The 12,928-nt window shown below is 38.7% G+C and overlaps 1 protein-coding gene across 1 annotated transcript in view; it reads left to right on the top strand.

Moving 5' to 3' along the window:
• Nucleotides 1-12,928, top strand: part of LOC107710665 (membrane-associated guanylate kinase, WW and PDZ domain-containing protein 2-like) — a 139,737-nt gene that overhangs the window by 98,253 nt on the left and 28,556 nt on the right. The window contains exon 10 of the mRNA XM_016515494.1: nt 4,250-4,867. Coding sequence (XP_016370980.1) covers nt 4,250-4,867 — 618 coding nt within the window. The remainder of the gene's footprint in view (nt 1-4,249; nt 4,868-12,928) is intronic.

Below are 12,928 nucleotides of genomic sequence, written 5' to 3'. Positions count from 1 at the left end.
AAGAAGCTGAGGCTGAGCCTTCCCAATCCTCCTGCCCTGCGTATGATGAGCTTTTGGAAGTTATGGATCGTGCCACGGCGAGGCTGGACTTGCCGTGGAAGCGGGCCAAGAAAGTGACGTCGCGAGGTCGTCTCGATGAGCGTTATCTTTCTGACCATAGCCCTCCAGCTCAGGTGAGCCTTCCTTTTCTTCCTGATCTCCATACAGAGATAGAGAAGGAATGGAAGAGGCCGTTTTCCTCACGCATCCATTGGTTCCAGCATACGAGTTATGCCAACATCGAGGGGATGCGCTAAAGCGGCTATGAGAAGATGCCCCCTGTTGAAAAGACGCTGTCTAGCTATCTCTCTATCAGTGAGATATCCTCTCTTAAGACTTCCTCCTTGCCATCTAAGCCCCTTCAGGATACATCTTGCTTAAATAGCAGGGCATACGCAGCAGCAGGTCAGCAGTTTCCACAAAAATATTAAGTGAAAACAGTTTTCAGTAGGCCTATAAACCATTAGTAATGGCTTAACTGATCACAAATAATTACTGATAATAATTAGGCAGCAAAGCAGCATATTAGATTGATTTCTGAAGGATCATGTGACACTGAAGACTGGAGTAATGATGCTGAAAATTCAGCTTTGATCACAGAAATAAATTACATTTTAAAATATCTTTAATAGAAAACCAGTATTTTGTATACAAAGACAAAGTACTTATGTCTGAAAACTTTTCAAACATACTTTTATTCGGTTTTGCATTTGGATATATATTTTAGACATTATCAAAGACTACATAAATACATACAAACAAATAAATAAATATATACATACATACAGAGTATTGTTTTAAATTATTATTTCTTTATTAACTTTTTCAAACTTTCCAGATGGCAGTGGCAGCAGTGGCATAGATGGCATTAGAGATGAGCTGCAACAGGATCAGTTAGAATTGGACACTGGTACTGTGTGTGTGTGTGTGTGTGTGTGTGTGTAAAGTTTCGTTTATTTTAATATTTTAAAGTTGGACTATCTTAAACTATGCATAATATATATTTTTTTGTTGTTGTCAGAAATTAGCTGCATAATGAATGCATTATTCTCTGTATTTTACTTTTGTATTGCAGATGAGTTAGAGAGAGCAGGCAAGCAGCTAGGCATAGAAGGCAGTGAGAAAGAAGATGATTTAGGGACTTTGGAATCAGGACCAAAACAAGTTAATCTCAAAAATTATCCAGTCACCAGATTTGGTCTACAAAAAAGATCCTTTCAGCAAAGATGGTTTGACACTTTTGAATGGCTGGAGTACTCTGTTAACAGAGATGCCACATTCTGCTATGCTTGCAGGATACATGGAAAGCATCCAGCACGAAATAATAAAGATTCTCTGATCAACACTGGAGGCTTTTCAAACTGGAAACGAGCTCTGGACAGTTTCAGAGAGCATGAAGCAAGTTTAGGGCACAAGGCTTCAGTGCTTGCTTGGAAGAATTATAAAGCCAATTTAATAGAAGGCAGTGTTGTTGAGAAAATTAATGTGGTACAAATTGGTGACATTGTTGACAGACGCGAATATTTGCGCAGAATTGTTGCTGTGACCAGCTTTTTTGGGAAGCAAGGTATTTCTTTTCGTGGACATGAAGAAGCAGAGTCTAGTGGAAATCAGGGGAACTTTTTGGAGTTAATGAAACTCCTGGAGCAATTTGATCCCTTCCTTCAAAGCTACCCCATGAACTGAATTTGGTACTTTGTCACACTTGTAGGGCTGTACCAGAGGCAGATGACTTTTTTGAAACATTAGGGAATGTGTATTCCTTCTTTAGTGCATCAATGGTCAGTCCTCAAGCATTTCATGACACACAGAAACAACAAGGTTTAGAGAACAGTGAATTTGTCCAGCTCTCTAAAACTAGATGGGAATGCCAGCTCAACTCGGTCAAAGCTGTGCTTGAAAATCTGACTGCTTTAAGATGCCTGGAAAAAGTTGCTACACCCATAGCAATTGGGCTGCTGTCAAAACTGTCCAGGTTTTCTAGTGTGTACATGCTTGTAATGTTCAAGAGTTTGCTATCTGCTACAGAGGGGCTCCATAAGTATCTCCAGAAAGAATCTGTGGACCTGGCACAAGCAACACTCTACAAAGATGCTGTTCTTGAAACACTGACCTTAATGCGGAGCAGTGAAGAAACAGCAGAACAGCTCTACAAGGAGACAAAAGTAATTTGCGAGTCCAATAACATCTCAGAGATCCTGTCTGGTCCCCGCCGTAAGCAGAGGCGGATGGATGATTACGCAGTGGATTCCACTTTGGGCACTAGGGCTCCATGTGATACTGGCAACCAACTTAAACATCATCTTTTGTATCCATGTCTTGACCGCATGATAAGTGAGCTGAGCAACAGATTTTCTGGTGTTGGGGAAAAGCTCATGAAGGGCATTCAAGCTTGCAATCCAGCAGCTGATGACTTTCTTAGTGAGGAATCTCTAAACCTCATTGCAGCACATTACAAAATCCAACTTTGTAAAGAGGAAATTCTGGTAGCGAAACAGTTCCTGGCAAAAAAGAAGAAAGAGGGTGCTGTCTCTGACATGGCCAGTGCTTACAAACTTCTTGATCCCGACATGTTTCCTACCCTGAGCTTGGTTTTTCAAGCAGCTCTTACAATACCGGTCAGCAGTTCCAGCTGTGAGCGGTCATTTAGTGCATTGCGTCGTCTACATACATGGCTTAGGCGAACAATGGGCCAGAAGAGACTCAACCATTTGGCTGTTCTGTCAATTGAAAAAGGAATTCTCAGCACTATAAATACTAGCATGGTAATTGACCGTTTTGCTCAAGTCAAGTCTCGGAGATACTCTCTGATGATTCCACCCTCAAAGAAATAGAGAACACAGAAAGATAGATTGTAAAGAAGGATAAAAAAGTCACCAAGAGCATGAAGTAGACAAGATACAAGCAGCAAGACAGATGAGAGTTATGAGAGATGAGAGAACAATAAGAGAAGGGAGGAGAGGCTGTAAAAAGAAAGAAAGAATGAGACAGTAGTGCTAGCATAAATGAGAAATCGGAGTTCTCCTCTCACATGAGAGTTGAGTTCTCTGTTTTCCCAGAGCACCTGGAACCGGCAACATCAGGCGAACTAGGCCCTTCCTCTGCCTCCCTGGTGCGCTGAGTTTTTGGCTAAGCTTGCAGTACGCTTAGCCTTCTGATTTCTAACGAACATGCTATAGGTTGAGCCCCCTCTCGACTGAGAGCTAGGTGTGATGCTCCCTCAGCTAGGTAACTTACTGCTAGCCATTCCAGCATTTTACCATAGATCAAGCTGATGGCTTCTCAAACATTTTGTTCTGGTGATGTACCATTACCATCTATGGGCTGCTCTTTCAGAGTGCCACGAGAGCCCCTTAGGATGGTATCTTTAAAATCCATCGAAGAAGTGAATGACGTGTTCTCCCGGCGCCTATTTATACTATAGCACAGGTAGTGACGTCATGGGCTGTCGCCAGCCAACATGTTGTTAATGTTTTTTGAATGTATGCTTCAGACACGGGTCATGACGAGGCGTTCCCCATAGCGACCCCTAGAGGACGCAGTGTCTCGTTCCCTACTCAGGGAGCCATGGTTACATAAGTAACCTGCGACGTTCTGGGGGGGGCACGCCAATAATGGAGCACGCCAATACACAGCACGCCAATAATGGAGCAGATAGTCAAAATAGTTAGTTTGATATTAGCGTGTTGCTAAGCTAATGGCTCCACATTCTTATTGACACAAAAATACACAGCACACACAACTAATGGAGCAGATAGTCAAACTTGATATTTTGACATTAGCATATTGCTAAACTAGCGACTTAGCATGCTCTTAAGCACAAAAATACACAACACACAAATAAGGGAGCAGATAGTCAAAACTGCTAGAGTTATAATAACTTAGCACTCATAAGCACAAAAAAATACAGACAAATAATGGGTGTATAGTTTATTTTTAATTATTATTTGTAATGAACTTGTATCAATACTTTTCTTAATTGAATCAAATACAAGAATCAACATTTTTTTGACCCATCCACCATCTTGGATCATTTTTGTCACTGTGCTTATTCCAATGCTTTCTGGGAATGAGTTATCTTGTAAAGAAGCATAATTATGTTTAAGTTTATGCCTACCTTTTGAAACAGCCTTGGCTTCTGGCCCAAATATATACCTATTAGTGTTAGCATATGCTAATATATCTTTCTTTGTGTCTAATTATTTTCCAGGAGATGTGATTGTCTACATTAATGACGTCTGTGTCCTGGGCACCACCCACTCTGATGTGGTGAAGCTTTTCCAGTCAGTGCCAATCGGACAAAGCGTAACCCTCGTCCTTTGCAGGGGTTACCCTCTTCCGTATGACCCGGAGGACGCAGCCAGCACTTTGCTGTCCCCCCTCAGTCTAATTGATCGCCCTCTGCTGGTCAACGGACGGAATAGCTATGACAGCTACATGGAGTACATCTCCCGCACCGCTCGCTTCGTTGACCCAATCCAAACGATGTTGGTGCACCCTCACCCTGGAGACACCCACCTGGACGCCGGACTGCTGGAGGACAGTGTCTCAGTGGCGTCGTCAGGGGCGGCCGGAGGAGAGCTGCTAACAGTTACCATGGTGAAAGGGGCGGATGGGTTTGGATTCACCATAGCAGACAGTAATGGAGGACAGAGGGTGAAGCAGATTCTGGAGGCGCAGGGGTGCCCGGGGCTGTGCGAGGGCGATCTGATTGTGGAAATTAACCAGCAAACCGCGCTAACGCTGTCACACACACAGGTGGTGGAGCTGCTAAAAGAGTGTCCTGTTGGAGCTGAGGCCACGTTGGTTGTGCAGAGAGGACGGGCAGGTAAGGAGACTTTTGAATGTTTTTGGGTTTTGTGTGTGTTTTATGGATATGGAAAGGCCTCTTATTTGGTTGATTAGTCCATCTTGCCCTTCTTAGCAGTTTTATAATTCACTCCTCGGCTTTCTCAAAGAACCTTCGCTGTGCAGAAAAGCACTGTGGGTAAAAATAGACTCTGGCACATAATTACACTAGTGTACAAACATACATATGCACTACTTGTGTGCTCAGTATATTTATATCCTGCATTCTGTACAAGGACTGTTGCATAATATGCTTTCACAAACACACACACCTAAAATTCACAAACTAGCACACTTAAAGACTCTCTGAAATCAGTTTAGGAGTTTTGTGGCTTTTAGCATGCCTGTTAGCGTTGAGGCTAATTTATATGCTAGTGTATGCCTTATTTACTGTTGCTTGGCCAAATATCGGAAGCGAAATCAGTAATTTCAATAGGAATCTGCACATGCGTGAGGGCGAAAAAGTTCCCCATGCAGATTTCGCTCATGTTTCAAATGGTCACGCAAATTTGCAGCACTAACCAACAGAAAGCTGCTTGGTTTGAAAGTGACTTTGGTGAGCTTTATGCATTACTGTGTTATTGACAATAGAAATAGGATTTTTTTTTTGCCCACAAAATGTTGCCTAAATTTTGCCAATGTAACCTCACCTCAGTGAAACAGACCAAAGGCAAAAGGCTACTGGCTATTGACCACTTGGATATGTCCCACCTCCAATCTAGGAAAGAAAACAGCAGTCATCAAGCCATTTCATTGGCTTCACTGAGTCTTTAAAGTTATACTGAAATCAAAATTGTTCCCAAAACTGATGCCAAACAGCTATTTAAAGCTTCACACGTGGCATTTAGCATTGATGTGCTTTCCAGCACACAAGCACTTCCTACACTCACGTACACCGTGTCCCAGACACCTACACTGTCTCACATACAAATTATGGTTTGCTGGTTCAGTGTCTAGCTCTCAAGGGGCAGTGATTCAATGCTGATTATTTTACAGTGCTGTTGATTACTGCTGGTGATAACTTGTTTCTCACCCGAGAATGATTTTAGATTCTAGATTTTTAGATTCTCCCCAATTACTGGAATGTTCTTTTATTTGTTCCTTTATTTTATTATAATAACATATAATAATTTTTTATTGTTTTTTTTTTCACTTTCCCCAAAACCAACTGCCCTTAATACAATACCGTAACTCAATACTTCAAATATATACTAAATTTATATATTAAAGTTTAGATTTAAAAAATGCATTTTTGCATAAGAAAACGCTATCATATGTCCTGACATAAGATTCATTTTAGAATTATACTTCTTTTGGTTTTCACAGATGTGTCCCTACTTTTGTGAGACTGACAGATGTATGATTATTTTTATTAAATCCGGCAGAATCAAAGTCATCCCTCAATCTGAAGGTCTTATTTTGATATTTATTTTCATTATTTTGATATTAACAAGGTCATACAGACACTCGTGGGTTATATATAGTTTTATCATTTTAAGTATAATTTTTTATTCTTTCTTTCAGCTAAGCTGAAAATGTGTTTGAAACCATCCGGTAGTATTGATGTATTCATTCATTCAAGTGAATACTAGATTCATATTGAAGTATTTGACATATTAATGTAATATATCACAGTGATATTGGTTGATGGGTGAAAAAACACATTTGTGAGAAAATGGAAAAAGCAGAATGTTGAACCAAATTTAGGTGACTATCTCTGAGCATATTTAGTAGACTAATTCAATGACACATCTTTTTTTTTTTCAGTTCTATAGCCTGTTTTGTCTGTTTTAGTACTCAAGAATCGGGGGTGTGCATACAGCCTGTCCACCATGTCAGAGCAAAGTAAGCATATAATTTGATCTCTAATTGCAGTTGGAAGCACTTACCGTTTTATTTTTTTAGGCCTGTGGTTTTAGGCCGAGATTTATTGTCATTCATGTTAGGAAATGAAAAGACAGTAAAAGCCAATCCACATGCACCAGTCTATACTGTAGAAAAGCAGCTCATTTGATACATTTTAGTATTGAATAAAAAAAAAAGCCCTGCAATGGCTTTAGCTCTAACTGACACCTTGACTGAGAACATATAAGCCTTTTTTAAAAGCAGCTTGAGCCAGTGTGATTTATGACTCGTAGCAATCAGAGTGTCTGTTATAACCCAGAGAGAAAGGGAGAAGGAAAGCAAGAGAATAAATAGATTAAAGATTCAGAACAGAGAGGGAAAAGATAGAACTCTTAACCATCACTGTAGCAAAATTACAACATTTGTTCAAAGCAATTAAGTAATATTACACATTCCTAAATGCATCATAGCATTAAATAAAGAGTAATCTCCTACTAGGAATTTTTTTTTTTTTTCAGGACATTTTCCCCCAGTTCTCATTTCTATAATATGATAATTTTTTTAACTACAGTAAATTAAATTTTGACAATGTTTTTTTGAAACGTTTTAAAATCAGTTATTTTGATTCATTAAAGGAAATACAGCAAATGCTACCATGATGCATACATATTTCAACATTATTTTTTCATGTTACAGTAATGAGAATGAGACACTGTATTTTGCAACTCTAAGGTTTAGACACTCTGTTTACAGTTATTAGAATTGGAGAAATAAAATAAGTTAGATTTTCAATACAATGTCAGAATTCGTCTCTGAGGGTTCATTACAAGAAAATAGGAAAAATTAGGTGAAGAAGAGAAAGATCTAGAGAGGCATCTTGGGAGCTTGTGTGAAGTATGTCTCTCCTCTATGTCAGTGCAGGTCAAAGGTTTACGAGAGAGACATTAAATCCTTGTTAAGCCCCAGTGATCAGTATGCTGGATTACAGCCTCTATGTGATTTACATACAGTATGAAGCACGAATGCACTCCTAAGCGCACACTCTCATAAGTACACATGCATAATTATTGTAGGAGCATGTCTGCTATTGTGCTAATTATACTGACTCCAGAAAGTTTTGGGGAATTTAATGAACATTTAAAAATGTAGGAATGTCGTTGCATTATATAACAAAATATCAAAAGAGCATTTGTTCTAAAGGATGGCAGAAACATACTTTTCAAGCAAAACATTTCACTAAAAACATTTTCTCAACTCAATAAAAAAATTAAGTCATTGACAAAAGGAACGGCAAAATAAATGTTTATTGAGGAAAATCTCTACATTTATTTATTTCTGAATTACACTTTATTTGATAGTTTACTTAATGCAATGACATTGTGATATGCTTACAGTAAGTGGTGACTTAAGTGCCCAAATATTTTTGTTATGATTGTATATACATAGTTGAACAGTATTTTTTATTCTGTTTAGTTTAGTTTATAGGCTATCATTGTGAGTTTTAATTTTTTTAGCTTTATAGTTTCCATTTATTTAGTTTTTATGTTGGTTTTAGTATTATAGATCTGCCAAAGTTAATTAACAACTGGTATAATTTTAAAAAAAAAATCAGAATTTCATAATTTATCAGCACAGTTTAGAGTTACTGCTGTCTTCTCAGGTGGTTGCAAAAAGGTTGCAAGTTTTATAATATGCCATCAAAAACTGAAATTAATTTGTGGCCATTTTTTATTTTATTTGATTTTATTTAGTATATTTTAGTATATTTATTTTTTAGTAATAATAAGCAAACTTTTAAAGACAATAAATGCTTCTTTAGGTGTCCTTATTCTGAGTTTTGGTTCATAGCTTAGAACTCAACTGCAATTTCCAGGCTGCTTCAAAACTGAGCAGTCAGCTCTATTGTCAATCAGTTTGTTTGGAAAGGCACAGAGGTCATCTTGAGTAATCCCAAACTCTTTGGAGCAAATTACAGTAAGGTTATCCGTATTCATTCCTTTGATGTCAATGTGGTGTGATTTGTACTTTTAGTACAAGTAAAGTATAATGAAACTACATTCTGTTAAATAGCCATGTGTGTTTGCAAAGGCACTGATCCACAACCAGGGTGTATGTTTTGTTTCGGGTGCATGTTGGTAGACACACTTCTGTGCCACTAACAGAGTCAGCGTGCTTGAAGGTCATTATGGTCACTTGAATATGAATATGGCCTGAAGTCCCGTACATCAGCAATCTGTCCCATTCTTTTCCTCGTCGTATTCATACAGACTGCACAGTGAGCCATGAAATGCTAAACAGCCTGTAGCATCACGCTACCATTCGAGTTTAACATCCGTCTGTTCAAACATGCCGTGAATGACATAAGGAGGACAGAAGACGATTTGCACAAACCAACAGTTTCTCTCGCAGGGTCAGTTTTATTCAATGCTGCTTCCATCTGTAGTTATCTGCACCTCTTCCTTTCTTCTGTCCTTTTGATGCGCTATATGCCAAGTTTTCTGAAGCCTTACAACTCCTTTAAGTGAGGAAAAAATTTAATTATTCACTAGACATCTTAACATCTGAGTTTGTAAGAGAAGATCTTTTCAATAAATGGGTTTATCCTCTTTAAAAAAAAAATGATTCATTGACAAATCAGTTCTGAGTTCAAGTCTGATTCAGTGATTTAGTCACAAATTTTGAGTTTGTTATTTTCAGTTTACTTGTCAGTTTTCATGATAAAAGTTAAGGTTTTAGTTTGGGATTTTTATGTTGAAGTTAGCATTGGGGTTTGAAATAGGAGTTGGTGCTGAGGGTTAAGATCCATATTAGATTAAGGGGTGGGAGTAAGGAGTTTGGTTGGTTGGATCATGATTAGAAATAGGGGTTAGGTCTAGACTTTAAAGTTTGGGATTGTGGTTCGGGTCAGGGTTCAGTAAAAAGGGCAGGGAGTTCATGATGGATTTGGCTTGGGGTTTGGAATTGGAGTTGGTGCTGAGGGTTGGGATCTAGGTTAGTAGGAGGAAGGGGTGGGAGAGAAGGGTTTGGGATTAGGGTTAGAAATAGTTAGAATTTAGGGGGTTGGATTCAGTGAAAGGATCAGGGAGTCCTTGATGGATTGGGTTGGGGTTTGGAATAGGAGTTGAAGCTGAGAGTAAGGATCCAGATGAAGGGGTGGGAGTAATGGGTTTAAGATAAGGGATAAAAATAGGGATTGGATTTGGAATTTAGGTTTTTTGGTCAGGGTTCAGTGAAAGGATCAGGGAGTCCGTGATGGATTTAGGTTGCGGTTTGCTGTAGGAGTTGACACTGAGAGTTAGGATCAGGTTAGATGAAGGGGTGGGAGTAATGGGTTTGGGGTTTAGGATAAGGGTTAGAAATGGCGGTTTGATTTAGAATTTAGAGGTTAGGGTCAGGTTTAGTTACAGGGTGTAGTGAATGAATCATGGAGTACACAATGGATTTGGGCTGTGGAAACATGTTCATCCATTCATTCATTCTCCAAATCACATGTCCTGTGTATGGTTGTGAGGATGCTGAAAATAGGCAGGAAAACACTCTGGATGGATGAATGCTAATGTCCTACTTGGCTAAAATATGTTATGCCATATGTGAAATGAGCTAGCAAACATTATGTTCTTCAGCACTGACTGCCATATCAAGATATACATGCAGTTTACCAATTAACAAACAGGCCTTCTCCGTTTTACATCTGATCCTGTGTGAGTCAATCACACAAGGCGTACTGTAGCTCACTCACACGGAGGGATGTCTAATGGCAACATTTAAAGGCTTCTCTATGAATCCAATCAGTGGAACAGTCCAGGAGCATTTAGACAGCCTATTATACGCCCTAATAAAACTGTCAGTGCTTCAGTGAAATGATGTGCCACTTCTTAATGTGCCGCAATTTGGCCCCTCTGTCTCACCACTGGACACTGGCCATCCTTTCTAATTACACTAGTGCAAATGTGAGCGTCTCTTGTGAACAGTTTGGTTCACCCTCTCTGTCTCTTTTTTTTATTATGCCAATTTTCTTTATCCCTGCTGATCGATTCTCATCTTTGCTTTCCTTTTATCGTTGGTGTGGGAGTCTAAAGCCAAATCTCAAGACTTCTCCATGGTGTAACAGTGGGTTGATTGTTTATAAATGTCTCATTCATAATGTCCAGATGGTGATGTGGTTTTACTGCCAGATCTCTTTGTCTTTGCAATAATTTCACTGCCCCACATGTCTAGCACTCTTCACTTGTGAAAATGCCCTTGGCTGCTGATTTAAGTGCATTTTGGCATGTTCCCCTGGAATGGTTATCGGTTGGATCTGTCTTTAAAGAGCTGCTCCAGGATCAGAGTCTCCAACCAGAATTCACTGATTTCCAAAGACCCTTCCAGAGCGCCATCTACCGTTTCAATGATTGGCTTATTTAATGAAGATCTTGTTGTTATCAGATAATTGTTGCACTTTAGTATAGGGACCAATTCTTACTATTAACTAGTTGCATATTAGCATGCCTGTTATTAACATATTGGCTAAAGCACATATTCTGGTATTACCGGTGTTGTCACACGCCGATTAACCGGTGGGAAAATTTCCTCACCGACACAACCCTAGCGCAAACATATTCTAAATCCCTAATCCTACCCAATACCTAAACTTAACAACTACCTTACTAACTATTAATAAACAGCAAATTAGGAGTTTATTGAGGCAAATAGTTAATGGTTTGTTAATAGCTAGAATTGGACCTTAAAATAAAGTGTGACCAAAATGATTACTTCATCTCTGAAATTAATCAAATTTAATTAATTTTAACTCAAATTAATTTTTTAGTTACTGTTGTCCATGCTCGCATTAAAGAGCCCATAAAATTGAAGTTTTGTGGCTTGCCTTGTGATAACCAGGCCCAAATAGAATCTGAAAACATTTAGAAAGTTCTATATATCCACACATTCCATTTTTGTTACGTTTTTCACAATACTTTCAAAAAACCTTATAATATCTATAAAGGCATGTACTTTAATTTAGAGGCAAAATTTTAAAAAGACACCTCATCATCACATGAAATTAAATAAATAAATACAAATAAAAGGTTTTAGTGTCTTTTGCTAATGGCAACTAGATTTTAAAGCTGAAGTGTGTAGTTTCTGACCTACCACTATATTGTTTTCAGACTGGTTTCCCTTACATTCCCATTGGTTTTGCTAGTCAGGATGCTCAGAAATCAATGTTCAAAAAGCTTTGAATATTAAGCTGGGATAGAAGAAAGTATTTTAATGTAGAAAACCCAATACACTTCAGCTCTAATTTATTGTCAGGCTTTATTTTTGTCACATTTGTCAAGTTTATATTTGAATAATTTAGACGGTTACACAAGGTGGTGGATATCATTCAGTCTTGTGCTTCCTGTCTCGCTGTTGTCATGGCCACCAGTTAAAGCATCTGCTATTTTGGTTGGTCTGTAGCTGTTGTTTAGAGGAAATGTTCTGTCTAGCTTGGTGTGTGTGTGTATGTGAGAGAGTATGCGTGCACTATTTAAATGACTTTTTAAAGCTTGCATTAATATCTCATATGGTGTGATCAATCCTGCTTATCAGTTATCCTCTTCACTAGCAGCTCTGTCCATCCTAAAGTGTGCGTGTGTGTGTGTGTGTGTGTGTGTGTGTGTGTGTGTGTGAAACAGAAGCAGATGACTCTTAGCTGGTTGAGGAAAACAAACGCCTCTCAGCGTCTCATCAAAGAGCTAATTAGCTCCGACTCTACTGATATTCTTATTAGCTGATTTATACCCATTAACTCAGATATAGGCATGGGACCATTAGCTTACCAGACACATGCTTCACAATTTCAAAAGGAGCTTATGGGGAATTGACAGTGGATGTGAATGCACACACGCATAGACAACTCACATAACATTAATGTCGAAAACATTTACTGGCTTTTTTAAAAAAATTGACAGTTTGGGTCAATTTGATAATGGTTCTTTAACCACAAGTTTCGGAAGTAAATGTACATAACATATTTACATCACTTCACCAAAAAAGCAATGCTCATGTTTTAGCCATTTGACCAAGAAGGACAATCGGCCCCTGACAGGTTATATCTCATCAGCTGGGTCACTCACACTAGGTTAAATGCGGAGAAAGGCTGTTTTCTTAAGCGGAATATGAATTAGGCCAGTAAAGGGCATTTTTATATATTGATATTGTGTATACTTAT

Source organism: Sinocyclocheilus rhinocerous, unplaced genomic scaffold (assembly GCF_001515625.1).
Source record: "Sinocyclocheilus rhinocerous isolate Xijiao unplaced genomic scaffold, SAMN03320098_v1.1 scaffold357, whole genome shotgun sequence".
NCBI classification, from domain to species: Eukaryota; Metazoa; Chordata; class Actinopteri; order Cypriniformes; family Cyprinidae; genus Sinocyclocheilus; species Sinocyclocheilus rhinocerous.
This window is presented reverse-complemented; position numbering and strand designations above follow the sequence as displayed.